Source organism: Pristiophorus japonicus, chromosome 13 (assembly GCF_044704955.1).
Source record: "Pristiophorus japonicus isolate sPriJap1 chromosome 13, sPriJap1.hap1, whole genome shotgun sequence".
NCBI classification, from domain to species: domain Eukaryota; kingdom Metazoa; phylum Chordata; class Chondrichthyes; family Pristiophoridae; genus Pristiophorus; species Pristiophorus japonicus.
In genome coordinates this window covers 14,503,123-14,528,263 of record NC_091989.1, presented here as the reverse complement: position 1 = coordinate 14,528,263, position 25,141 = coordinate 14,503,123, and the positions used below count along the sequence as shown (strand labels likewise).

At 42.7% G+C, this 25,141-nt stretch overlaps 1 protein-coding gene across 5 annotated transcripts in view; it reads right to left on the bottom strand.

Annotated features, from left to right (window-relative positions):
* net1 (neuroepithelial cell transforming 1) overlaps window positions 1–25,141 on the bottom strand; it is a 141,099-nt gene that overhangs the window by 43,805 nt on the left and 72,153 nt on the right. Inside the window, exon 1 of one of the 5 annotated variants that reach the window (XM_070897172.1) lies at window positions 21,511–21,705. The exons of the other annotated variants lie outside the window; for them this stretch is intronic. Coding sequence (XP_070753273.1) covers window positions 21,511–21,594 — 84 coding nt within the window. The 5' untranslated portion in view covers window positions 21,595–21,705. Of the gene's footprint in view, window positions 1–21,510; window positions 21,706–25,141 lie in introns of those variants that run through there. 5 annotated transcript variants of the gene reach the window in all.

Below are 25,141 nucleotides of genomic sequence, written 5' to 3'. Positions count from 1 at the left end.
TCACACAGGTAGGAAGATGGTTTATTTAATCTTTTCTTGGCTTATAAATGTTTATTCAGGTTGGATTTATTTTGTATAATATTTGTAGAAGTATAAATAAGGATTTATTGTCGAATTGAATGAGTTCCCTTCCCCCCCTCCCCCCCACCTCGTTCTGGACGCCTAATTTGTAACCTGCGCCTGATTTTTTAATGTGTAGAATAGGTTTTTTCAGTTCTGCAAAAATCTTCACTGGCTCCATTCTACTTTAGTTTGGAGTACATTTTCACTGTGGAAACTTTCAAATCAGGCGTCAGTGGCCGGACACGCCCCCTTTTAAAGAAAAAATTCTGTTCTAAACTAGAACTGTTCTACCTGACTAGAACTGCAGAAAAAAAAATGTGGAGAATTGCGATTTCTAAAATAGTCCGTTCTCCACCAGTTGCTCCTAAAAATCAGGCGCGAATCATGTGGAAACTTGGGCCCAGAGAGTTGTTAATCTGTGGAATTCCCTACCGCAGGGTTGTTGATGCCAGTTCATTAGATATATTTAAGAGGGAGTTAGATGTGACCCTTACCTCTAAAGGGATCAAGGGGTATGGAGAGAAAGCAGGAAGGTGGTACTGAGGTGAATGATCAGCCATGATCTTATTGAATGGTGGTGCAGGCTTGAAGAGCCGAATGGCCTACTCCTGCACCTATTTTCTATGTTTTTATGTCATCTAATCCAGGTACAGATTACTGGGAAGTATTCAGGCCATATATGCCCATTTTCCAGTCTATTTTTCTTATTTGAAATATGAGTCACTTAATGCACAATCAGCTCTCTACCATCCCTTGCAGAGTACGTAGCATGAGGAGTGACAATTTGTGAATTGTACACCAGCTTGATGTAACCACGCCTGTTCCTTTTCCCCCAGGGCTTGTGCATGGTTATCATTGGAGACAGGATGTCTGATCCTGCTGTGTGTTGTGCAGATGTCAGTGGTGGAGATTAGTGGCATAGCAACAGGCAGCTGTACTACAGCTTGACACCACTAAGATTCAGCCTCAAAGGCTACCAAATTCATTTGTTCACGATGTTTTAAATTTCCAGGAGTCCTACAGAACAGTGAAACTACTGCACTGCTGTTCGACAACTCAAATCTATTAAGCTAGATTAGTCTCATGCCTGCAATGCAAATCTCCTACCCCAAATGCTCCTTTCCGGATTGATTTAATTCGCCTTCTATTCAATTTTTCCTTCTTTTCAGCTTTTTTTTCCCCCAGTTCTTTTTCATTTTGCATATTTTTTGCTCCAAATCATTTATCTATCAGCCTACATTTTTCTTCGTTGACTTCAGTGAAATCCAAGTCTTGGCAATGAAGTTGCTCAAGTTCCCCAACACCGACCACTGTGCCATCAGGAGAGATGCCTCATGGAGTCCTCATGCTTCTCCATGGGGAGAGTGGAAATGAGAGAAATGTTTTTCTGATTAATTTTGCACACTTACGGGTTGGTGGTTTTAGGACAGTATTCACAGTAACTGGGGAGACGAATCTCCCTACCTTCTCAGTCTGAGTAAGATGCCAGAAGGGGCATGAGCTATGCAGTAGCTAACCAGCGGAAATGCATGTTTTGGACCTAACTTTTGCTCAATATTTCCTTTTAATCAGATTGTTTCATCAGGAACCTGCCAAGTGAATGGTGCAGACAAAGTTCACTGCCCCATCTCTCAATGGCACAAGGTTAAAAAAAGCAGAACTTCTGATTTTAATGATTAGTCCTGGTCAAAATGCAAGCAGTTCACTTCTGCAGTTGGTCACCTACAGGAAATATTGAGGCAGGAAACATTAAAAGCTTAAGTCAAAGGTTATATAGTTAGGGGAAGTGTTTGGTCATGATGCTCTGGCCATCATGGTGTGGGGCAGACTTGCTAAACCAGCTGGTCTTTTCATGCCCATCAATTTTATATGTTCGTATCTGTAAAGAAGACAAGAACTTTAAATTTGATCTGTTGAGAGACAAAGAGCCGGTGTAGGTCATTAGGGAATGAGGTGATTGGCGTTTAGTGCAGGATGGGAACCAGGTGGCAAGATTTCAGGCAACTTGCTGTTTATGGAGAGTTGGGAAGCCAGCAAGAAGGTTAATGGAAAATTGAGTCTAGATTAGGTTTTTTACTAGCAATGGGGTAAAGTAAGGCCAGCTATAGACATTGTTGCTGAGATAGAGGAACATTGTTTTGCCAATGGGTAAAAATAGGGGTTGACGCCTACTTCTGGGGGAACACCCACTAAGCTGTCACATGGCCCAATTCAGCCTGTGACAATGGCTGGGGAGGGAGATGGATTCAGTGGTAAGCAAGTGGGCCAAAAATGATAGCCTTGGTTTTCCTAATATTCAATTGATGGTAAAATGGTTCATCCACAACAGTACAGAGATGGGACAAGGGAAGAGATGCAGAGCAGAGTGTTGTCAGCTAGCCAGTGACTACACATAAATTTCCACTGCATATTTAAACAGATTTCAGGCTGACAATTATGGAATCCGACCACAAAAGCAAAATACTGCGGATGCTGGAATCTGAAATAAAAGCAGAAAATGCTGGAAATCTCAGCGGGTCAGGCAGCATCTGTGGAGAGAAAGAGTTAACGTTTCGGGTCGATGACTCTTCGTCAGAACTGGAATCCTGTTCCTTTATGTTAGAAACAGAATGATCAAAAATGTCAACATTGATTCAACTGGTGTAAATGCTGGATTTGTACCAGGTCCTGGTTTTGTAGATTTTCCCATGATCTGGAATAGTGGAAATAAAGTTTGGTGATGAAAAGTACCAAGAAATCTTCACTTGTTTGGAGTACAAGATAGGAGGTATGTGACTTTGCATGGCAAGGGGGCTAGCAAAATTCATGCTATAATGAAACCAATGTTCAATTTAATAATGCTCCAAGCACAAAAATTTAAAAATAAAATCAAACAAAAGCTGTACAGCTAGCTACAGAAAGCTCATCTGGACCAGTAAGAAAGCAAACCATTGTCAGCAGTTTGACAGAAAGAAAAAAATAACTTACATTTTATAGCGCCTTTCATAACCTCAGGATTTCCCAAAGCACTTTACAGCTAATGAACTACTTTTGAAGTTAGTCACTGTTGTAATGTAGGAAACACGGTAGCCAATCTGCAAAGTAATGTCCCACAAACAGCAATGTGATAATGACCAGATGATTTGTTTTAGTGATGTTGATTGAGGGATAAATATTGGCCAGGACACCGGGGATAACTCCCTCGTTCTTCTTTGAAATAATGCCACAGCATCTTTTACATCCACCCGAAAGGGCAGATGGGGACTCAATTTAAATCTGAAAGACGACACCTCCAATGGTGGAGCACTCTCTTGGACTGCACTGGAGTGTCAGCCTAGATTATATGCTCAAATCTCTGGAATGGGACGTGATCCCACAACTTTCTGACTCAGAAGCAAGAGGGCTACCACCGAGCCAAGGTGAACACAGGTTTGAGGTTGTACACATTCAGTATCAAGTTCGTGTAGATTAATGTCCCTTATAAAGAGCCTCACAAGAAAATCAGCTTCAAACTGCAACGGCACAGAGAGAACACACCAAACAGTGTCTGTGGAGAGAAGATTATGACATCATTCATGCTTCTGACACCCAATACTTAAGAAAAGTTTCATTTGCTCCAGCACTAAAACAGGCATTATTGTACTGTGCAGGAATGATACACAAGTGGCAACTTATAGCACAAGTGCTCTTGTCATTTATGTACAGTATGTGTGCTTACCAGTTTCTGCATAACAGTAATTCGTTAACTTTAAATAAAAGTCAACTTTGGAACTGGCCAAGTGACAGAGCATGGAATACATGTGCAATTCTGAACACAAACAGTTGATGGATTAAAAATCTTCGAAAAAAAGTCTACTATTTTGTCACTTGGGAAGCAATATAGTCAATGTTTGCGCAGTCGGAAGTCGTTTATTAATCCAATTTTTTGAAATTACTCAGAAATTCCATCTTTCTTCAGCACTTGTGTGGCATTTTAATGGGTGTATAATTGCATTTATATAAGCAGCTTATTAGATTCAAACAACTCAGTGCTGGGATGTTATGTATAAATGATGATGTGTGTTTTTATGTGCTAATAAGCATGTAGACTTTATTTTTGGCATAGCCCAATTAAGCATTTTAAATTAAACCCTCACGAAGAGCTTTCATCAAGATTGCAAGTAGCATGTAAAGACACGTACATGAGAACAGGTTCCAGTTCACCCCAAAAAAATCAAAAGAACAAAGAATATTATGAACAATTTCTCACGTTTACTATAGTTTAGTTGTTAAGATAACCAGTTGATGATCTCTGATCAAGGAAAAAATATTGGTTTGGAATATTCTCCATATTCTTCAGTTTTAAATGAAAGATTGGTTGGATAGCACCAATGCACATTAGGTGCAGTGAGTGTACAATCATCCAACAATCTCTTTTCTCACATGCACCAACTCTACCTTGCAGTACAATGAAAGATGTTTTTAGATATCTTGAGAATGTGAAAAGGTGCTATATATTTTTTTTCTTCTTTCCTTCAGTGATCAGTAATTGTTTCTGATTTTCTCACAGACTTGGGAGGCCGATAAACAAATAACTGGTTGTAAAAAACACAAATGTCATTTTGAAGTTGCTTTATGATGTTATCTACAGCAATACAATTTGCACTAGCTGGATGGATGGCTGAGAATGGTGGCCCAGCTGGTTAGCTTTACAGAGAGAGAGAAAGGAAAAAAGTGTGGAATAAGGCTTGATCTACATAGTACTCCATTTTCTTGTAAAAAGGGTTACCGAACAGGAGAATCAAACTACTCAAAACTTGTGAACCTCTCAAGATGGGTTATTAAGGATATTTCACCTCTGATAAATCTGCTAATGCATCATGTGGACAGTTCTGAACATGCTCATTTTCAAAAGGAGACCTCATGTTTGAAGACAACATTAATTATGTAGGTGACAATTTGCATTCTTGAATAGATGGATTCATAACATAATCCCCCAACCAGATCAGTGGGATTAATAGGATTGTTAGGCTAAGATTTACTTTAATAGTTGGTGGTCAAATGAGGTGCAGGCTCCATTTACTTAACCAGTGACTAATTAGCATTAGATTCTTATTTTAAAAGTTAGAAATCCAGTTTCAGTTAAATGGTTTTAAGACAGATTGTTTAAAAAAAAAATCAGCACAGGCCTCATTCCTTGATGACTTAATTAAACAAACAGGATAAACCAGTACAGGCAATGAAAGGCAGCACATTGTTGGGTGAAGCACTGTAATAAGGCACTCAATAGTTAGGTATGTAAGGTAGCAAGAAATCCCAAGGTGGGGAAGACAACATTAAGACTATTCTTCACTTTCCCATTACAAGGATAAGTACGAGAAAAACAGGAATGACAAGTTAAAGAGAAGAAATGGAGGGAAAGCTTAAAACTATACTTGCAAGATTAAATAATATGTCATAGGAAGTAAAACGGAGTAAGATGTGAAATAAATGTATTTACTGTGGTTTGCTGCTATTTACAGTTCCCTCTCCCTGGGTACTGTCCCTCTCCCCTTCAAATCTGCCATCATTACTACCTCTCTCCTCAAAACAAACACCCTTGACCCCTCTGCCCTGGCAAGCTACAGCCCCATCTCCAACCTCCCTTCCCGCTCAAGTCCTTGAATATGTTGCTGCCTTCACAATCCGTGCCCATCTTTCCTCTAACTCGAGTATTTGAATCCTTGCATTCAGGTGTCTCCCCTGTCACAGTACGGAAATGGTCTGTATCAAAGTCACAAATGACATCCTATGTGACTGTGGCCGTGGTAAACTGTTCCTTCCTCATAGTTCTCGACCTGACTGCAGCCTTCAACAGTTGACCACACCATCCTCCTCCAACACCTCTCCTCCGTTGTCCAGCTGAGTGGGATTGTCCTCGGCTAGTTCCATTCTTATCTATCCAGTAGTAGCCAGAGAATCACCTGCTATGGCTTCTTTTCCTGCTCCTGTACCGTTAGGTCTGGACTCTCCCCAAGAATCAATCCTTGGCCCCCTCATATTTCTCATCTACATGCTGTCCTTCGACGACATCAGCTGAAAACACGTCAGCTTCCACATGTACACTGATGACACTCAGCTCTACCTCACCACCAACTGTCTACCTTTTCACCGTCTCCGATTGTCACACTGTTCGTCAGACATCCAGCAGAAATTTCCCCAACTAAATATTGGGAAGACCAATGCCATTGTCATTGTTCCGCCACAAACTCCGTTCCCTAACCACAACCATCGTACTCGATCCCAAGATGAGCTTCTGACCAGATATCCGCTCCATCACCAGGACTGCCTACTTCTTCCTCCATACCATCGCCTGACTCCGGTCCTGCAGCAGCCCATCTGCTGCTAAAACCCTCATCCATGCCTTAGTTACCACTCGACATGACTATTCCAACACTCTCCTGGCCAGCCTCCCATCTTCCACCCTCCATAAACTTGAGCTCATCCAAAACTCTGCTGCCTGTATCCTAACTCACACCAAGTCCCATTCATCCATCACCCCTCTGCTCGCTGACCTATATTGGGCCCCAGTCCAGCAACGCCTCGATTTTAAAATTCTCATCCTCATTTCCAAATCTCTCCATGGCCTTACCCCTCCCCATCTCTAGCCTCCTCCAGCCCTACAACCCTCAGATCTCTGCTCTATTCCAATTCTGGCCTCTTGCGCACCCTGATTTTAATCACTCCACCATTGGCAGCTGTACTTCCAGCTGCCTAGGCCCCAAGCTCTAGAATTCCTTCCTTAAACCTCTCCACCTCCCTATCCTTTTAAGATGCTCCTCAAAACCTGCCTCTGTCCTAATATCCCTATGTGGCTCAGCGACGCGCCTTGGGATGTTTTATGTTAAAGACGCTATACAAATGCAAGGCATTGTTGCTCCCATTTTTTGCTCTCCTGAAGGTGCCGACAATCTCCAAATGGTCCTCCTTTGACTGTGAGAAGAAACGGTGAGCAACTGGAGGGTGCTCTAGTGATCCTGATCCAGCCTTGACCCGACATTCACATATCCACAAAGGTACAGGATAACAAACCAGGAGTAGGAATACTGAACCTTGTTCTCAGAGAGCACTGATCGGAGAATCTGGTGGTTATCAGCCTTTCAGTTTTCTAGAAAATTGGGAGCTAACATCCACATCATATTTTCTGATCTGCACTTCACCGTGCAAAGCTCCACAATGGCAGCAACCCTTATGAGTTCAAATCACTTTTCTTTTTATAACGCTCCAAGACGATGTGTGTTAGAATTTATTGGTTTGGTTTTATTTAAAGGCGCATTTACACTGCAACTTTAATGTCTGTGCTAAACGGTATCTGACATGTACCGACACTATACTAGTTAAGTAAATCCAGAATCAGGGCCCTGTTATAAAAAGTAAAGCAGAGCAAGATTCCCTGGAGGAGGTACTCCTACAATGCTTCATTTGGATACCACAGGGAGTATAAATTCACAATGGTAGCATTCATAGTTTGCAAAGTGTTTAGTTGATCTGCTGGACCCTGTTGAAACTTCTTAAACCTACCTGACCTTAACTTAAAATGTTTAGAAAGCAATGCTTCTCCACTTCCTACTCTAAACATTTGAATTCTTCATTTTCAGGAGATAGCTCCACACATCTATGTGTCCAGACACGTCTCCTAAACAGGACAATTAGAGTTCCAGGCAGGCAGCGGCAACAGGGTTCAGCCTTGCTGGAGCTCAAACTGCAGTCAGTCTCCAATCAATAACTGCAGTGTAAACGCACTCTAAATTAAACATTTAACAAAACGTTTGTGTTATGTATTTAACCCCTTGTAACCTGCATGACACCTGAACACCAGAGGGCCCACCTGTTGGAGTCCCAAGAGATCCCAGCATCCCTTGGGAGCACAGTATATAAGCAGGCCATCCACCAGGTACCTGCATTCTGGAGTCTTATTAAAAGGAGCTAAGGTCACACTTGCTCATTGTACACAGTACTCAGTTTCATCCTTTATTATGACTGTACCAGTTTGCATTGTGTTGCAAAAATCGGATTGTCCGGCCACATAATCTATATTCTGATCACAGAATTTAGTTGAGCATGCCGTAGGAATTTGCCTTGAGGGGCTACAGAATTCTTGGGACCCTGACTTTAAGGCATGATGGTTCTGTAGTGCAGTGCCCATACACTCTGGTATTGAATGATGTCAGAGTATTTAATATGGTATTGAGTCAGATAGACCAAGGCACTTTTTAAAAACAATTGATGAAGTGCAACATCCCCACTGGCACCTGGGAATCCCTGGACCAAGACCGTCCAAAGTGGAGGAAGAGCATCCAGGAGGGCGCTGAGCACCTCGAGTCTCATCGCTGAGAGCAAGCAGAAACCAAGCGCAGACAGCGGAAGGAGTGTGCGTCAACACAGGTTCCCCACCCCCCCTTTCCTTCAACCACTGTCTGCCCTCCTGTGACAGAGACTGCATCGGGCTCTTCAGCTACCTGAGAATGCACTTTTATAGAGTGGAAGCAAGTCATTCTCGTCTCCGAGGGACCGCCTGTGATGATGATGAGACCAAGGCAATCCCCGTTTGATCCCTGGTTTGTCGGTCAGGGCAGAAGTAGGGGAATTGCCTCTGTTGCTGGGTTTGGACAGGGAGCAGAAATGTGACTGAAGAAAGAGGGAAAAAAAAAAGTCAATCAGGGTTCCTGCTCCTCATTTCAGCATGTCCAATCAAATTCAGTTGTGGCCGGGTAAATGCAAAATTGAGTTCAGCCATGTCCCATCCACTCCCTCACCGATGAATAAGCTTAGACATTAATACAAAATACTGCGGATGCTGGAAATCAAATAACAGAAAGTGCTGGAAATACTCAGCAGGTCAAACAACATTTGCGGAGAGAAAAAAAAAAGTTAATGTTTCAAGTTAATTACCCTTCGTTCAGGGTCACTGACGTTAACTTTGTTTCTCTCTCCATAGATGGTGCCTGACATGGCGAGTATTTCCAGCATTATTTGAGCTCAGACATTATCTGAGCTCACACAGGAAGAATGGCCACTTCATATGAGGAGAGACTGGATCAACTGGGCCTTTATTCATTGGCATTTAGAAGGATGAGAGGGGATCTCATAGAAACATATAAGATTCTGACGGGACTGGACAGGTTAGATGCGGGAAGAATGTTCTCGATGTTGGGGAGGTCCAGAACCAGGGGACATAGTCTTAGGATAAGGGGTAGGCCATTTAGGACTGAGACGAGGAGAAACTTCTTCACTCAGAGAGTTGTTGACCTGTGGAATTCCCTGCAGCAAAGAGTTGTTGATGCCAGTTCATTGGATATATTCAAGAGGGAGTTAGATATGGCCCTTACGGTTAAGGGGATCAAGGGGTATGGAGAGAAAGCAGGAAAAAGATACTGAGGGAATGATCAGCCATGATCTTATTGAATGGCGGTGCAGGCTCGAAGGGCCGAATGGCCTACTCCTTCACCTATTTTCTATGTTTCAGACTGCTGATAACTGTAGATTTAGACTCCAGCATGAAATCAGTACCTTCACAAGAAAATGGGGTAGAAAATTCCAGTTAAACTGAATCAAAACTATTACTTAATTTTGTACAACAAAATCAAATCTTGCAATGTTTCATTGGCGCTTACAAATGAATTACAATCACTACAAGGCGTTTCATCACTTCTTTTTTCTAAATTCACAGTAAGACAGAATTTCTCAATTTCTACAAAGCTCTTCCACATTTTCACAAAAGCTCCAAATATAGCCAAGGGTTCTGGTTTCTGTTGGTTAGTTGCCATACTGAGATATGCCTACTTCATGTCATACATCTGACTTTTTAAACTGAATGAACAGGAATAGCACTACAGATTTCAAGGTGGGGGAGGGTAGAGAAAGGAAAATTCAACAGGCTTAATTTGGGCCAAGCCCGTTTTCTGGCGTATTGCCAGAGTTACGCTCGTTTTTCTAGGCCAGAAATGCGGCAGAAATAATTTGCCAAAGGTTTCCCGATTTATAATTTGAATTTGGCGCCGCGCAGCGTATCCAGTCGCTTCGGGGGGTGGAGCTTGCTGTCTGCGCCGAAAAATGATGCCGCACCTTCTGCGCCTGCACAGGAAAAAAAAAGTTATGTTTTTAACGTCGTTGCAATGGACGCGCATGCACAATAAAGCACCGATTTGACAATCGGCCATTTTTAAAGAGCCAGTTGTGTGTGTGAGAAGGAGTACTGTGTGAGAGCATTGGAAAAATCGCAGCTCCAGTAATACAAGATGCAACGCGGTGCAAGGACCAAGAATTTCTTACAGGAAGAAGTGGAGGCACTAGTTACTTTGATTGAAAACAGATGGCAGGAGCTGGACACCAGCAGAGGTCACATAAAAGTTCCACCCAAAGAAATGAAGAAACGCTGTAACCAAGTTGCAGAAGATTATTGTGCAATCGTGTCCACCACAAGATCTGGAGGCCAGTGTAAAAAGTGGCAGGACCTTGATCAAGTAGTTAGTGTAAGTAATATTTTCATTTATTCAATGCAATTGTAAATGTGATCATCTGCATATGTCCCACCCGGCAGAAAGGCACCCTCTCTAAAAAGTTAGATTTTCGTCTTTGCAGAGGAAAGTGGCACATAATCAAAGGGAAAGAACTCAAACAGGAGGAGGCCTGGCAAATCTGCACCCACTGACACTGTTGGAAGAGAGGGTCGCTGCTTTGATGAGTCCTGCCTGGAAAAAAGCAATCAGTACTGCACAAGCTGGGCCCACACTCGAGGGAGGGTAGGTCCTGCAAATTCATCGTGGTCCATTAAATCAGCCTGCTGCCTGGCCTGCGATGTGAGAGCCTACTCATACCACACATCCTGTCCCCTCCTCTGCTGCTAACCATTTGCCTATTCGGTTATCTTTTGCAGAACTTGAGGCCAACCCTGACGATGCAGAAGATTCAGACATGGATGAGCCTGAAGAGGAGAACATCTTCCAATCCAACCCTCCAGACCAAGAACATAGGGGTGAGGGGGGAGGGGATGGAGCTGGATGAAGCTCCCACTGTTGTACTGACTTTGGAGAAGGTGCCGCTCATGAAGGTGACAGCCCCTTCCGTGACTCGTGTTTTGAGTGCTGGTGGGACATTCCATGGTTGCAGGTCCCAGTGGTGTGATGCAGCGAGGCACACCCAGGGCCCCACCTTCCGAGGTTGCGGGTCCCAGTGATGGGGTGTAGCGAGGCACACCCAAGGCCCAACGGTCCCAGGCTGTGGGTCCTAGTGGTGGGGTGCAGCGAGGCACAACCGTGGGAGGAGGGGAAGGAGAACGCAACTGCGCTCTCCTGAGGTGCAGGATCTAACAGATGTGGTTCAGATGGTGTCACTGAGTACAGAGAGCATTGACCTTACCCGGTCACTCCTGGTCGCCATCATTGGGGTGAGTGATGAGGTAGGGGGACTGTCGGGAGAAGTAACAGCAATGACACGAGAAATGGGAACGGTATCCAGGACCATCCGTGAGGGAACAGTGGCCATTCCAATAGTGGAGGGAATGTCAGAGGTTGTGCAAACCATGTCACTGACCATGAGGGAGGGAATGTTGCAGGCAGTTTTGTTGAACATGAGGAAGGGAATGTTGCAGGCCGTGAGACACTGTCAGGGCGCATGAGGGACAGCATGTTGGAGTTAGCTACTGCAATAAGGGAACACGTCCAGACCCCGCACCCATTGACAGAATCAACTGCAATCCCCACACCAGCCTCTGCAGAACCCAAAGCCGGGTCCTCCAACTTGCCGCTGACCCCCCCACTACCTGAAGAGGTGCACAGTACCCGAGATGTTAGAAAGTATAAGCTTGGTACCGAGTCCAGAAAACTGCACCACCTGCAGGCAGGAGTAAGGGAGTGTCCAAGACCAAGCGCAGCGGGCGGTCTTAGAATAAGGGGGAGGAGAGATGGGTGCAGCCTTTCTTTGCTGCTGCTGCTGCTATTATTATTGTTACTGTTGTAACTGTTCTCAAATTTAAAGTTTTTTGTAAGTTACGTAAATTTACAAGTTTACAAGTGACCTTAAAGTTTTTAAGTCATCTTGAAGAGTGATCTTAAAGTAAAGTTTAATACAAGAATAATTAAAGTTAAGTACATTGTAAACTTTTGAATAAAATATATTTTACATTAAAACTGAATCATTTTCCATCAACACAATACAACATTACGGAAAAGCTCCAAACAGTAAAAGGTTCCCTGTGGAATAGTTGTCGTTGAGCCCTCAGGCATCTGTAAAGCGTTCATGGATGAGCTGCTGGCGCAAGGCTCGAGCAATCGTTAAAGGGGCATGGTGGCTCGCCCTCCTCCTCCTGCTCGTCACCTGCATCTTCCACATCATTATCAGCCAATCTCACCGCAGGTGGGTCTTCCACTACCAGGTACTGCTGTGGAATGGTGGCTAAGTTATGAAGCATGCAGCACACAACAGTGAACTAGCCAACAATATCAGGGGAGTACAGCAAGTAGCCTCCAGAATGGTCCAGGCATCGGAAACGTTTGTTTCAATATGCCAATGGTCCTCTCTATGATGCTCCGCGTCGCAATGTGCGACATATTGAATTCATGGTCAGCTTCCGTCAGGTTACGCGCAGGGGCATTATGAGCCAGGTGGCGAGGTTGTACCCTTTGTCTCTCAGTAACCAGCTCTGCCCTTCTGGCTGCTGAAACACATCATGGTTGCTGCCAAGGTATCTTGCATCGACTGACATGATATGATGCATGTCATCACACACGAGCTGCACATTAATGGAGTGGAAGCCTTTTCTGTTCCTGTACAGGTCGGAATCCCCCAAAGGTGCTCGCAAGGCAATCAATGTAGCCCTGTACCTTTGGGAAGTTAACAATCCTGGAGAAGCCCACAGCCCTGTTATGGATTGCTTGGGCGGTCATGGGGAACTCTATGAAATCATTCCTACATGCATACAGTGCAGCCATGACCTGGCGAATGGAGTCATGTGTTGCATGTTGAGAGATGGCGCACACATCCCCAGTTAGGACATAAGAAATAGCAGGAGTCGGCCTTTTGGCCCCTTGAGCCTGTTCTGCCATTCAATAAGATCATGGCCTCAGCTCCACTCACTGCCCGCTCCCCATAACCCTTTATTCCCTTAGCACTCAAAAATCTGTCAATCTCTGCCTTAAATATATTCAATGATCCAGCTTCCACAGCTCTCTGGGGCAGAGAATTCCATAGATTTACAACCCTAAGAAATTCCTCCTCATCTCAGTTTTAAATGGGAAGCCCCTCATTCTGAGACTATGTCCCCTAGTTTTAGTTTCCCCTATCCTCTCTTCATGCACCTTCTTGAGCCCCCTCATTATCTTATATGTTTCGATAAGATCACTCCTCATTCTTCTGAACTCCAATGAGTATAGGCCCAACCTATCTTCATAAGTCAACCCCCTCATCTCCGAAATCAGCTTCGTGAACCTTCTCTGAACAGCCTCCAATGCAAGTATATCCTTCCTTAAATACAGAGACCAAAACTGTACGCATTACTCCAGAGGTGTGCCCTCACCAATACCCTGTACAGTTGTAGGACTTCTCTGCTTTTATACTCTATCCCCCTTGCAATAAAGGCCAACATTCCATTTGCCTTCCTGATTACTTGCTGTAGCTGCATACTTACTTTTTATGTTTCATGCACAAGGACCCCCAGGTCTCTCTGTACTGCAGCACTTTGCAATTTTTCTCCATTTAAACTATAATTTGCTTTTCTATTGTTTCTGCCAAAGTGGATAACCTCACATTTTCCCAAATTATACTCCATCTGCCAAATTGTTGCCCACTCACTTAGCCTGTCTATATCCCTTTGCAGATTGTGTGTGTCCTCCTCACAATTTGCTTTCCCACCCATCTTTGTATCATGAGCAAACTTGGCTACATTACACTCAGTCCCTTCATCCAAGTCATTAATATAGATTGTAAATAGTTGAGGACCCAGCACTGATCCCTGCGGCACCACACTAGTCACTGTTTGCCAACCGGAAAGTGACCCATTTATCCCGACTCTCTCTGTTCTGTTAGTTAGCCAATCCTCTATCCATGATAATATATTACCCCCAACCCCGTGAACTTTTATCTTGTGCAGTAACCTTTCATGTAGCCTTCTGGAAATCCGAATACACCACATCCACTGGTTTCCCCCTTATCCACCCTGCTCGTTACATCCTCAAAGAACTCCAAATTTGTCATAATTTCCCTTTCATAAAACCATGCTGACTCTGCTTGATTGAATCGTGCTTTACCAAATATCCCGCTACTGATTCCTTAATAATGGACTCCAGCATTTTCCCCAACGACGGATGTTAGGCTAACTGGTCTATACTTTTCTGCTTTTTGTCTGCCTCCTGTTTAAAATAGGGCATTACATTCACGGTTTTCCAATCTGCTGGGACCGCCCCAGAATCCAGGGAATTTTGGTAGATTACAACCAATGCATTGTTGTAGTTTGAAATGATCTGGAGGCATAGAATGAAAGTGCAGCTGTAACCTTCACTTCAATTGACAAAGCAAACCTCCTGATGATTCTCAGTTGCAGGTCTGCTTTGACCAACTCTCAGATCTCACAACTTCTTTGCGGAAACGCAGCCTTCTAACACAGTCTGCATCACTTAGGTGGAGGTATGAATGCCTGTCTCGATGTACCAGACATGGGCAAGGCCTCCTACCCTATGGGCTCTGATGCTCCTGCTGTGATGAAGTCGAATCAATTGTCTCCTATGTAGTACCATGATGCAGAAGGCTCTCACAAGCTATGGCAGTCAGTATCGCCCCCATACTTAAATTTAACCTTTGAAAGAAGCTCAAAATGGCAGGGAGGCAGGACAGGTTCACAGTTCTCGCTCTCCCCAAGATCGGTATGGATGGACCACACCCAAGGTCTTGTGACTTCTCTTCTCTCTTCCCCGCCCCCCCCCCCGCAACCTACTCATTGTAGTCAGTGCAGAAGGCTTCTGATCGTACCTTGCTCTCTCTCTCTTCTCCTCTTTCCCTCCCCCCAATGGTTTGTTTTGTAGCCAATTCTCCAGCCCTTGTCCGGGGCCGTTTTTACCAGCTAAAGCTACGACCCTCCAGCCCTGCTTCAAGTTGTTTTGTTGTTGGCGTGTTAGTGAGTAAAAAAAGAGAAAACTTCTGAAATCCAATAAATTTACACTTGTACGTTGACAGGTTAAAAAAAAGTTGAACTTTATTATTGATTTTGACTGTTCTTGACTCCTTCCAAAATCTTTCATTTAAAACAATGCCGTCTTTCAGGCCCCATGACGTTAAAAAAAAATAAAATGGCCTAGAAAAATCATAACTAAGTCTGTTACGCTGGCCCAGATCGCAGGGGGAAACTTGGAAAAAAATAAATACGCCAGAAAAAATGGCACGCGCCTAGAAAACATCGCAAATGACCGGGGAAAATTGAGCCCAATGATGTGGTCACTTCTAGACACAGGAAGAACAATGAAATATTGAGACTAAAACAAAGAAAAATTCCACTGTAGTTATGTGAAAAGCATCTTTTATGATGAACAGGAATATAAACAATTTGATTGTTACAAAAATTGGCCGTTGAAGCTGCTGGCTTCAATGATCAAATGACTGTTAAATGGCAGAACAGAAGATAGTTAAGGTTCCATTATTGGTGTGACCCGGTCAATTTATTGTTTTTCCGTATCAGAACTATGAAGGCGGCTGATGACAAATAGCTCAATAATGGCCCTGTTGGTATGACTGTGTACTCAGAGTATGCTGTCATACCGCTTTTGAAACTTACCGCAAGATTGGAATTTCCACATGTTCTTGCGCCAAATCACGAAGCGATCTGTCAAGCTCCCACTGCACATAAGCTTCGCTGTGTATTTGACCTCATACAAATGAACGTGCTAGCAAAAAGTTAGGCTAATTGTCCACCACTGAGGTAATTATGCTGAAAAATGCTAAGTCTGGTGCAAACAGGAGCAAGAAGCCTGGTGCATAGCACAAGAGGACTAGATGAGAAAATTGTATTACAAAATGATCTGTAACATTTGTTTGAAGAGGTTACCATAATGAAGTGTTTGTGAGCACACTGAATAAAGCATTAAATGAGTGGTTTGGAACTTTTTTTTTAGAAGCTAATAATCAGAGTGTAAAGTAATGAGAGACTTGTATTGCTAGTGTGTGTTATAAGGTTTATAACAACTGATGTTTGTGAATTTTGAATAAACATACTTTGTTGTAATGAGAGATTTACAATGATAGATTGTTAGTATAAGTTTGCAGTTACAGAATTTATTATAAATGGCAGCCTTTTAGTGTTCCACTTCGATGTCATGTATATCTGTATAAAAAGGACACACAAAGAAAGGTCCCCGGTATTCTTGTTGAGTTTATCCAGAATTTCACTTCGGGAGTATTTAGTAAATCAACTGTCTGTCAGGTTCCCAGCACAAAGATAAATGCTTTGATTTACACAACTTTAAAGATTGTCAGAATGTTAAAATAAACATTGCCCCATTATTTGTTAGATTGAAGATTTCAGTTGCTGCCAAGCTCATGCAGTTTACAGCAGCAGACACTGTAAATGTAAATATGATGTACTCCCGTCAGCTTGTAGTTTGTACCTCCATGAAGCTTAGGTTTGTGCTTTTTAAATGAATACTTGATACTACCTTGTCTTTTAATCATAGCCAATCAGGAAACACAGGAATTGCTGATTTGTAAGAGTCAGGCAGTGAAAGGTGCACCACCCCATGTGAACCCAGATTTGCATACAACGGGCTCAGTGGGCACAACCCTTTAGCGTTTGAAAGCAAGTTCTTGAAGGGGGCTTCGCACAAGGCAAGTATGGATTTCCTGGTGATGTCAGCGCCGTACTCCTTAGCTATGCCGCCTACTGCAAATTCAGGGCCATTATCCTAGTAATTTAAGGGTTAAAATGCACAGATAATTATTTATGGCGCAAGGACTATGATCAGTCAAATGAGTATGGTACTGAAGCAGGAACCCAGAGGTTGAGGGAGTTCTAATCCCACCATGGCAAGCTGTGAAATGGAATTCAATAAATGACCATTGAAACTGCTGGATTGTCATAAAAACAATGTCCTTCAGGGAAAGGAAGCTGCTACCAATGTTCCCTGTAAGTTGCGATTTGTTCTGCGCAGCCTGTTTCTTTTAATGCACGTCCTAAATTTCTGCACATGTGCAGTATTTACATAAAAGCCAGTGAGTGGCCTGCGTGGGACCTTGCAAATGACTGCTCGGCCATGCGCAGAGAACTCAGTGGGAACATTGCCCGCTACCCCTACAAGGCCTGGGCTACACATAACTCATCTACACTACGTAGTTGACACAAAGCCTGCTCAACTGGTCGATTGAGCCACTGAGTCAGGGAAACTTGCATTAATGCAGCATTGCCAGCATTACCCTCATCATGAGATCAAATGAAATGATAACCAGAGTATGCTGATTGATAAAGGCTTCTTCATCTACTGAGCACGAGGCTTTTGCACGTGCAAGTAGCTCCATATCAGTGGACAAGAAAGCTGCTGGGACATCAAAACACTTCGTGACAGCTACCCCATGCCGTAGTGAGTAAAGAAACAGTATTAAGCAATTAAGATCTGAAGTCTGACACATCATTGAGTTGATGGATTTCAGCCTGGGTAGCAGTTGGGCATTAGACTGGCCACAAGGTCAAAAATGAGGAGTGGTGAGGAGAAAGGGGGAAATCAGCAGGGTTTCTTCACTTGATTGCAGTACTGCTAAAAAAAAATACGCATCATCATGGATGTTAGGTACTGACAAAAATCAGACTCAGCTGTGCTGCTCTCCATGGTTAAAATCCCCGCTCACACTCACTGGCTAGAGTCACGCATAAAGAACAGCAACTTGGACAAAAGGGGGCTGACAACACCTGTGGAACTCAGTAGCAGCAAGGGTCAGCACCTTTGGGAGAGAAGAAAATTTAGTTTTGAGAAATGAGGAATTATTTTAGATCAGTTCATAATCAGAAATATTTTTCAATTAAAAGGAGTTTATTTCTTCCGGTAACCGATGAAGTGTCATCTTGGCTCAGTGGTAGCACTCTGTCCTCCAAGTAAGTGGTTGTGAGTTCAAGTCCCACACTTCAGTGCCGTCTTTCAGATGAGATATTATCCTAAAGGCTGGTTTTCCTTTTCTGATGAGTGCTGAAGATCCCATAGCAGTATTCAAAGAAGTGCAGCAAGTTCTCCCAGTGTCATGGTCGAAATTCTTCCCTCAACCAACACTAGCAAAACAGATTAATTGGTTATTTAACTCATTTGCTATTTGTGGAACATTGCTGTGCAGAAATGGTTGCCGTGTTTGCGTATATAACAAATACACTTCAAATGTGATTCACTGACTGGGAAGCACTTTTGGATGTGCTGAGGACGAGTCTATTTTTAAAAATTACTTCTCAAAGTAAGAAATTTGCAAAATAAAAAACCCTTTTTAAAACCTGGCTGATGGTTAATTGGTGGCCTTGAAGCTAGAGCCAAGGGAGCGGAAGTGAAATAAGTCATCCTCAGAGAAGTTAAACATGAATCTCAGAAAACTCTGGAAATTCCAATATTTTCTCTCGTGATTTCCAGAAAAAGCAGTATTTTGCTTTTCTCTGAATTTATCTCATCTTTCACTGCTGTTCTGAGATAAGTCACCTGAAGATTTGAAACATTCAGCCAGTTTAGTCTCATTCGATGGAATTCCAGTACCCTGTACTTAACAAAAAAAGGATCACTGTACTACTGCAATCTAAACAAAGTCGGTTGATCAAGGCATCAAATGAATACGCCTGAATAATAAAAGCTCGCCGAGATGGAGGAAAAATGGGTGAGAGATGAGAAAAACAGGACCACAATATTACAGCAAATACTGATACGAGAAGAAAAGCATGATTAATCCGGCCTGCTATAGAGCAAAGGTCATGAATAAGGATCGGAAGAATGGAATTTCCCAAAACAAAGTCAAAATCACCGTCACATTTTCATTGTGTTAATTCTAATTTAGTCCACTTCAATCAGAACCACTTCCCTTTCTGCTCCCGCATGAAGCATTAAACATCCCATGTGTTGCATTTCATACTTATAGCTACAGTTTGTGCAAAAATGAAACCAAATCAACAGCTGACCCACCGAATTACTGTACACAAGATATAGATTTGGGCATTTATGGAAAATGGTATTGAAACATCATGACGCAATGATTCCCCTATAACAACCAGCTCGCCATGCAAATATATCGTCTGGGGAGACTGAGATTTGAAAATTTTGCAATGTCACTGTGCCTACACACCAGTCATCGAATACTTAATTGTCATTTAAAGTAAGAACTAGCATTTATGTAACACCGTTCACGTTTCCAGGATATCTCAAAGCACTTCATGGATAATTAATTACTTTCAAGTGCAGTTATAGTTACGAATTGATTATCTGCGCAAACCGTCTCGTGTCCTTCTGCGTATGCATGTGGTCGGCCCTGTCCCCTTTTGTGCATGGGCACCCCATCCCCTCTGCGCATTTGCACGGTCACCAATGTCCAGCCGTGCATGCACAATGAGGTACTTGGGCTGGAGGTGTGTGGGGGCGTAAGGAGGTGAGGAACTTTGGGGGGGGGGGGGGGGGAAGAAAAGAGAAACTTGGGCGAGGGGGGAGCAGGTCAGGAACTTGGGTGGGGGAAAAAGAGGTGGTGGTCAGGAACTTGGGCTGGGGGGAGGGGGATGGAAGGAGGTCAGCAACTTGGGTGGTGGGATGGGGGAGGTCGGGCACTTGGGTTGGTGAGTGGTGGGGCGGGGGGGAAGAAAGAGAAAGTGGAGGTCAGAAACCTGGGGTGGGGCAGGAACTTCTTTGGGGGTGGGAGAAGGAACCCGTGAAAGTGAGCTCTGTTCTGTCTGGAGTCGGCAGTCAGAATGGCTCGAATTACACTTCATAAAGAGAAACTGTTGGGTATGTCTTTTCCTCCAAGGGAGCGAATCATCAATTAGGACTTATAATTAAGGGGTTAGGTGTTGCAAATTAACGTGTCCTTATAGTTATGTAAGTAAATGTGGTAGCCAATTTGCACACAGCAAGGGTCCACAAACAGCAATGAGATAAATAAAGCAGTTAACGTTTATATTACAGAACTGCCTCAAGTAGAAGTGTGTTTTTTTTTTAAAAAAGACAGCCTCTGGTGCTGTGAATTTCACCTGTTCTACAATGCTGGTCAGATTTCAAAGCATTGGAAATGTTAGAGGATAGTTTTTATTTATTAGATGTTTTACCTATTCCTCAGATCAATAAGGTTATTGTACATTGAGGCCAACATTGAGTTTATTAAGCATATAGTACATGCAATAGTATTTAACATACATTGAACAGTACTTACAACCGCACCAGGGCATGAATAGGTTGGGGACTCAGATCTGAGCTCTGCATGCAACTTCAATAAGATCTTTTACAAATCCAAGACATCGGTACAAACGGTCACTTGTTATACATTTCTCTCCCTCACCATGTGATAATTCCCAAATATCTGCATTACATGATAATACAAAAGTTAAAATATAACTCCATATTAAAAGAATTTAATTGAATTTGTCCCTCATCAGTAACTTTAGTTAATTAACGAGTTTCCTTACTTAACAAGCTATTTTTCTGTTCGGCTAATTAAATTGGTATAACTCCCTTACTTTGTTACATTATCAATAATTTTGTTCTTGTGGCATATAATTGCTATTCCACCAAGTCTGTCTTTGATTCTGCATCATGTTACCAGTCAATCTCATGATTCTACAGAAACCCCAAATTAAAAGATTTTCCTTTTGCAGGACTAACCCTGCATTATTATCAAGGATTATAGCTCCCCGAAATTTAGGAACCAGTAGTGCAATGGCATGTCTTTAATGGAGTTCCCTCATTATTCTGGTGACTACTTCACCCGGAAATGGACCAGTGCTTTAAGGTCAGCTTTGTTTCAAAAGTTCCATGCTCACTACTTTAAAATTGACCTGTACTTCCCTGCTCAAGAATAGGGTAATATTACTGCAATACCTGTACAAAAAAAAAATCAAAGCAGTATAACATTAATAGACTTTAGAAAAGCCTGATTAACACTTTCCTTAGAGACCTGTGGTGCACAACCTTTATTATGTGCAACTAATATGGGTGATTTATAATTTCACTTGCTAGCTATCAGACCCTCCCCAATGAAGTGGATATATCCATATATGTCCAGCAATGGAAAAGCCAGGCATGGAGAAATAGCAACCACTGCTGCAAGAGGCTGGTATTTGCATTGCTGTTCCAGTTCTACTGCTTCCAGAGGTGCCAAGGAAGCTGGGGCTATAACCATTAATGCCAATGCAGCAAATCATTTCTTAGGAGCTCCTGCAGTATGTATGTTATGTCTAGCCTTGTTTAAAAGGACAACTCAACTTGTATCCCTCCCAGCTGTCAGCATAGCATTGCTAGGGATTTCACCTACCTGATGTCCAAGTTCAGAAATGGAGTGTAGCACAGTGAGACCAAAGGAATTGAAGAGTAAACCAAGACCAGCAGATTTGTCCATGGACCACTAGCAGCAGTGTGAAAGCAGATAACTGCACTCTGGTACTGAAAAGTGTTCAGGTAGACTGAAGAATTTCCTCTGCAGAATGTCCCTTACACAGATGGGAAGTGACTACAGTACGTGTAAAACAGGAAAAAAATGCTCAGTACAGAGTAGATTTAACTAATGAACTTCAGTATAGTGTTAACAGCTATAGTGTACTTAAACAAATGTAAATCTTATTCCATTATTACGGTATTAAATGCTTATTTATAAATCCTCCCGTGAAGCCCCATTTTCGTGGTGTAGACATGCTTTGTGGCAAGGCATGAGTACTGTATAGCATTGATGGGAATGTTTCTGCAGTATTTATTCCCTGTTGAGAAATTGCTGAAACATTGCAGACCGAGAATGGGAAAATAATTGTCAGTGGCCTTAGAAAGACATTTACTGATCGAAACAGATGTATTTTGCTCCTTTTATTTGTCACAAATGAAGTGGCTTATGTTGAACACAAAAGTTAGGCAAGTTTATCAAGGGAGAATTACAAAACTGTTGTAAATAAACATTAATCAATCAAAAAATAAACTATGGAATAGCTCTCTTTTGTTCCAAAATTCCAAAGAAATTTGTTAAGATAGATTCAACACAAGGTCCAATTTTCCACTGATTTATCCCCTCCTTTCCCTGAAGGCACTGATGCTTTGTAGAAGAACAGTTATACATCAGCAGCACTTCAGTTCTTCAGCCAAGTGGCTATTCTTTATTATGGCGAACAGGAAGTATCCTATTCTGCACCAAGTCACACAATTCCATGACTCCTATCCTTTCTGACCTACACTGGCTTCAAGTACTCCAATTTAAAATTCTTATCCTCACATTTCAATCTCCCCATGGCTTGGCCACCCCCATCTCTGTAACCTCCGCTAGCCATACACCACTCTCCACCCAGAACTCTGTTCCTCCAACTCTGGCCTCTTGTGAATCTCCCCTCACCCCACCAATGGTGACTATGACATCAGTCGTTAAGGCATCAAGTTCCTAAACCTTCTGCATCTCCATCTTCCTTTCCTCAATTAAGACCCGCTTTGATCAAGCTTTTGGTCACCATTGACACCACAACCTTTGACTTGCCATACATTTTTGACTGATTACTCCTGTGAATTGGACATTTTTTGACATTAAAGCACTAAATAAATGGAAGATGTTGTTCTTGAGTTAACAATCCTGTCACTATCCAAAACATCGCACATGCATTTCCATCAGGTGATTAAGAGCAGAAGCCTTGGCTATTCCTGTATCTCCCGAGCAGAGTGATGCTGAAGATAACTGTAGCACCCAAAACCTCCCCAAGACCAACTGGTCGGTGTGGTTTAGCACAGTGCCATGCATACTTTCATTTACCCACTAAGCCATCATGCCAGGTAAGTTTTCTAACAAATTACTCCTGTGGAAGGCAGCATTTATTGCCCATCTTTGAGTCAACTACATAGTGTGGGACTGGAGTCATATGTAGGCTTCTTCCCTGAAGGTAATCAATTAACCAATTAGTTGTTAACAAATTTGCAGCTTTCATAATCAGCTCATCTGCTGCTAAAACCGTCATCCAATCCTTTTTTTCGCCTCGAGTCTCAACTGTTCCAATATTCCTGGCTGGCCTCCCATCTTCCACCCTCCATAAACTTAAGGTCACCCAAAATTGTGCTGCAGTATTCTAACTCGCACCAAGTCTTGTTCACCCATCATTCCTGTGCTTGCTGAACTGCACTGGCTCCCGGTTAAGATATGTCTCAATTTTAAAATTCTCATCCTGGTTTTCAAATCCCTCCACAGCCTGGCCCCTCCCAGTCTCTGTATCCTCCTGCAGCCCTACAACCCTCAGAGATATCGGCGCTCCTGCACATCCCCGTGCCTTTAACTGCCAAGGCGTTGGAATTCCCTCACCAATCCTCTCTTTCTTTAAGTCGTTCCTTAAAGCCTACCTCTTTGATCAAGCTGTTGGTCATCTGCCCCAAGATCTCCTTTTGTGGCTCAGTGTCAAGGTTTGTTTGACAATGCTCCTGTGAAGCGCCTTGGAACGTTCTGCTACATTAAAGACGCTATATAAATTGCAAGTAGTTGGTGTTTATTTTGGTCTAGCCCACAAGTTATCAGATTTATTGAATTCAATTTCACAACTTGTCATGGTGGGATTTGACTTCACAACCTTTGGTTTTATTAGTCCAGTAGCATAACCACTAGGCTATCATACCTTCATATTTACTGGACACTCAACAGGAGTGCATTTCTGACTTATGCTCCACTGTCAAAATATACATAACCACTTGGCCAAAAAAAAGTTTTGCTGCACAATTTACTTAAAACTACGCCAGACTAGAAGAGCAATGAATTTTAATGATGCTACGAGTCACGTTGAGCTCATTTTTTCCCCTCCACCCTCAAAAAAGGTTTAGCCCTCCAATTTTCATATCTTTCTTCAGCCAGAAGAGGTTCATTCTGAGATGCAGATGTCTCCATGATTACGGAGCTGCAGTTATATTAAATCAGACATTTTCCAATAAGAGCAAGTCAGATGATTCCAACCTGGCCATTTTCCACACCCAGACTCAAACATGGAAAATTTCACTCTAGGTATTCCATGTGGCAGTCAAGCTGAAAACTAAAAATTCACTGGACACAAGTCCAAAAAGGCGTTCAGCTCTGGAATGATTTTAATACAAACCCATGTTCTGAGAATCAATCAAAAAGATCCTGACTTCAACGTTTTTTCTTTTGCCAGAGAGCAAATACCCTGTAAGAACCATTTCCAGAATAGGCTTCAATATTGCACAGCAGACATCACCAATGAACATCATTCCAAAGTTGGTCACAAGTCAATCGCAACATAATTACACAAACACATTCAATTCAGTAACAGGCCACACCGGTTGTCCTGTGGATTTAACTTTCATATTGAACTCCATTAAAAGCTGTTCAGTACGAGGCAACGATTAGGCAACTGTATTTAAAGTCCTGGCAATACAGAATAAAACCGGTCAAGGTAACAGACACACACAAGCTAATAAATAAAGCACAAATAACCCTTAAAAGCCAACAGTTAAATCTAGAAACAACTACTGCCATGATGGTTTGAGGGCCTATCCTAGTAGCTTACATGCAGTGCATGTGTCGTACTAAATTCAAGCACTCTTCTCAGCTGGGCAGGCTCAAAAAGGCCGGAGTTCTTGCACTTCACCATTACCCAGAGAAAGTTGGTGACGGGACTAAGCACAGATTTGATTCCACCAACGCAAACTCTCCAGGTTCACTTAAAAGAATGACCCTTTGGGCAAGGTTCGAGGTCTGCTGGCACCCAAAGAACACTGCCCCAGTACGAATGAAAATTTGGGTGTGGGTGGGGGTGGGTAGAAAGAAGAACAAAATAAGGAGAAAGCCCTGCTCTGATCTCAGGAAAAAAAACACATTTGATTTGGTCATACTTTTTAAAATTAAATAATGGCCAGTATGGCACTGCACATTAGAGAACCAACACACAATTCCCCAGAGTAGTGGAACACAGGTAGCAGAC